This window comes from Propithecus coquereli, unplaced genomic scaffold (assembly GCF_000956105.1).
Source record: "Propithecus coquereli isolate 6110/MARCELLA unplaced genomic scaffold, Pcoq_1.0 Scaffold5, whole genome shotgun sequence".
Taxonomy (NCBI): Eukaryota; Metazoa; Chordata; class Mammalia; order Primates; family Indriidae; genus Propithecus; species Propithecus coquereli.
This window is the reverse complement of record NW_012150840.1, coordinates 14346043-14349792: the sequence shown is the minus strand read 5'-3', so window position 1 is coordinate 14349792 and position 3750 is coordinate 14346043. Positions and strand designations below refer to the sequence as shown.

Sequence of the window (3750 nt, the reverse complement as noted above, 5' to 3'; positions counted from 1 at the left end):
TTTAAGAGGGCTGTGGTCTAGCACAGACACTCAAGACCAAAAACTTGACTACAACTTTTTTGTGTCCAAACACCATCAGACTATTATCACAGGGATATTCTTTTCACAAAGTTTAGAAAACTCCACGTACTTCTCAAAACATCAGATGCTGGGGGCTCGCTTATAAGACAAATAGGGAGAACATGTATAATCTATTTTATCCGTGGGCTAGATTTTCAGGTTTTAACACAGAGACAGATAACTGGTGCAGAACTCCATGAGAGTTGTATTTAAGTCAGGAAATTCTTTTTCTCCTTCTTTTGTGTGTGTGTGTGTGTGTGTGTGTGTGTGTGTGTGTGTGTTTCTGTTATACAGGTGAAGTATCTGATATGTGCTGTAAGAAGGGATGACAAAACACTGCCACATCCCATAGCATGTTCCTTTAAGGTCAATTTCAGCCTCTAGTTTTCAACCAAATGGGAACTGCCATGAGCCACCCCATTCTCCTATCTTTCAGGCCATATTGACTTTCTTGCTTGAATCTGTAACAGATTAACTTGAACTTAAAAGTCCTTTCTGTCACCTTCAGACTGGCCTTCAGGTCTAGAACCCAATGCAACCTTGCATGGGCCTTTTACTATACAAGCTAATTCCAGGAGGAACTCACTACTCAGGGATCCCCTTGTCTGGGGTCAGAACTGGAAGGTGGGGCTGGAAGGCATTGGGGGATGGGACTATCATGAGAGATACAGAGTTTAAAAAGCAGGTGTACATTTTGAGCAGATTCTGGTTTCTCCAGCTGGGGATTCTTGGAACCTAGTATATACTGGAGAGTTCAGGGGTCAGGCTGCACAGTCTGATCCAGAATCTGGTCTCCTCGCATCATAAATACTTCCTAAGAGATCAAGTACTACTCAAAAGAACCCATTCAATCAAAATGTCACAGATGACTTTGCCATCACTGAATCAAATCAACTATAAGATCCCAGGGCTCTTGAATCACTTCTGGAAATGATAAAGCAGGACTTTGATCTTTGAGAATGATATGTCCTCTGGTGTTATCAATATCTGAGGCTAAGAAGGTCAAAGTGTGGAAGTTGACTGAATAACTGCAGTGATCCTTGGGTAGAGCAGATTCTTCTCTTGCTGCCGAACGTCCTCAGAGGCGCAGAGTGTCAGGACTAGGGGAGCAGGGCAGTCCTGGAGGTACACCCTTGGCCTCTCCCGAGGAAGCAGTGAGTTGTGCATCGTCAGAGCTGCACTGGGAAGGGAGCTTGGTTACAGTGCCCAGGACATCCTGTCCACAAACAGCTGCTACTTCTTGGGCTTCTCTAGAATGTTGAGGAATTTCCCCCGTGTCATCTCTCTGGCTGGAATCACAAAGCAAACAAAAGATCAATGAAAATCTAAAATCTGTTAATCACAGGAAGATTTAATTTAAAAAATGCAGATTGATTTAAGTTGTATATCAAGTTGCTACCACAACAGATTCAATCACTAACTTCCTAAAAAGGGGAAAAACAAACTACTATTGACAACTAAAACCACACAGAGATATTCTGAAGTTGGCAATTGCTATACAGGGCAACTGGGGAAGACTGTATCATCCACCCTTAAAAAAATAACTAGGGAATTCCCCAAAAACCTGTGTCTCTCTCTCTTAAGAATCTAACCTAATACTCATGTTCACTATCTCAGGGGGTTTGCTCATGGGTGCTAAAATTCAACCAAGATTAGAGTCTTCTCTGGGTTGTTGGTCTCTGGACATTTATAATCTCAAATCGAAATTAGAGATCATTTACCCTATCTCTCAGTAGTGGTAGTCCCTGGATACTGTAATATAACAGGGTTTATATTCCCTCAGTGCAGTTCATCTGTGGATGGTGTAATAAAGTAGGGTTTATAGAGCTTTGGTCTTCTCTCTCTTGGCATTGTCAGTCCTTAGATATTTAATATAGCCAGGCAAGGTTTATGTGTCTTTCTCTGACTTTCAGCACCATCAATCTTTGAATGCTGTAGTTACAAGTGGGTTTATACAGCTACTTTCCTACATATAGGCTCCAAAATGAAAGTAAAACATTTCTCAATTACAACGGCCATCCAGAAGCCCCTCGTTTTAGCTCTGTCAAGCAAATCCTCAAAATGCATACGTAGTGTAACACCCCCTTCATCCCATCCCACAGGGTCATCTTTTCAGATCTCTTAAATGGATTTAACAGTGCAGAAAGTTTCTGATGGCTGGGCCTGGAAGCCAGACGTCTTCTGGAACCATGCAGTGGGCACAAGGCAGACGGTGTGGCCTCCCAAGAACATGTCTCCATCCCGGCCAAAGTGAGGTAGCCAGGGAGGCTAGGAATGAGAAGGACCTTTGCTCTAGCCTCCTTGTTGCCCTTCCCAAGCCCGGAGCAAATGGTATTCAGATGAGCTCCCACTCCCCTCTATCCCAATATAAGTTTAGCAATTCCTTGTTTACTTTATAATGAAGAAATAACACAAACTCTGTCACCACAGGGAGGCTTTTAGTAACTTTAAGCTATACATCCCTTATCTTTCACTAGTTCCTGAGCTCCAACACAAGAAAAGGTAATTCTGGCTGGGCGTGGTGGCTCACGCCTGTAACCCTAGCACTCTGGGAGGCCAAGGTAGGAGGATCGCTCGAGGTCAGGAGTTCAAGACCAGCCTGAGCAAGAGCGAGACCCCGTCTCTACTAAAAAATAGAAAGAAATGATCTGGACAACTAAAAATATATAGAAAAAATTAGCCGGGCATGGTGGTGCATGCCTGTAGTCCCAGCTACTCGGGAGGCTGAGGCAGGAGGACCGCTTGAGCCCAGGAGTTTGAGGTTGCTGTGAGCTAGGCTGACTTCATGGCACTCTAGCCCGGGCAACAGAGTGAGACTCTGTCTCAAAAAAAAAAAAAAAAAAGGAAAAGAAATTCCATTAACTAGGAGTAGAAGCCCTAGTGCTGGGTCTTGCCTCATGTGCCCATGACCCCGCCCTAGATCAAATCAAACTGACCATTACTTCTATTGTAGATTTACACCAAACCCTGTACATTCAAAGTTCCTATTAAGACTTGCATGTGATTACTTGTTTATGTACTTGTCTTCCACCACTGAAATATAAGAACTGAAGGCAGAGATTGTTTAGTATCTGTTGAATAAATGTTGGTTGGATGAATGATAATATATACAAGAACTAGAACCCAGTAGGAATACAATAAATTTTAGTTTCCTTCCCATCCACAGACAAATAATAAAACTAGTAAGTGGCCTTCAGTGCTGCATTCTCTACATTGTGGGCAGCCTTTTTAATGTACTTTGCTTATTTGGCAAGAAAAATCATTTCCCTTGATGGAAGTAATACCAAGTTAATGGAGAGATCAGGGGTCAAGGACTAACTACTCTAGAGGAAATCTATTCAAGTACTTTCTTCGCCATGGAAGGCAGCATGGACTTCTTCCAGAGAACACAGGATTTGAACTCAGTTTAAGCTCCAGCTCTACACTTAGCTGGGTGACATGTTGGGCTGGGTAAGATCTCTGAGCCTCAGTTTCTTCATCTTTAACAGGTAGCATGTTAATGCCACCTGCCCTATTTTTCTCTTGGATATAAGCGATAATTAACATGCTTGGTATAATAGTAATCATTAACACAACACTTTTCAGAAGTGGGTAAGTAATTAAGTTCTCTTACTCTTACATTCAGTACTTTTTTTTTTTTTTTTTCTGGAAACAGTCTTTCTCTGTCACCCAGGCTGGAGTGCAGTGGTA

General features: G+C 42.5%; 1 protein-coding gene across 1 annotated transcript in view; it reads right to left on the bottom strand.

Annotated features, from left to right (window-relative positions):
• Window positions 1-327: 327 nt before the first annotated feature.
• The window catches only part of LIN52 (lin-52 DREAM MuvB core complex component), a 114894-nt gene continuing 111471 nt past the window's right edge, over window positions 328-3750 (bottom strand). Inside the window, exon 6 of the mRNA XM_012656100.1 lies at window positions 328-1349. Coding sequence (XP_012511554.1) covers window positions 1294-1349 — 56 coding nt within the window. The 3' untranslated portion in view covers window positions 328-1293. The remainder of the gene's footprint in view (window positions 1350-3750) is intronic.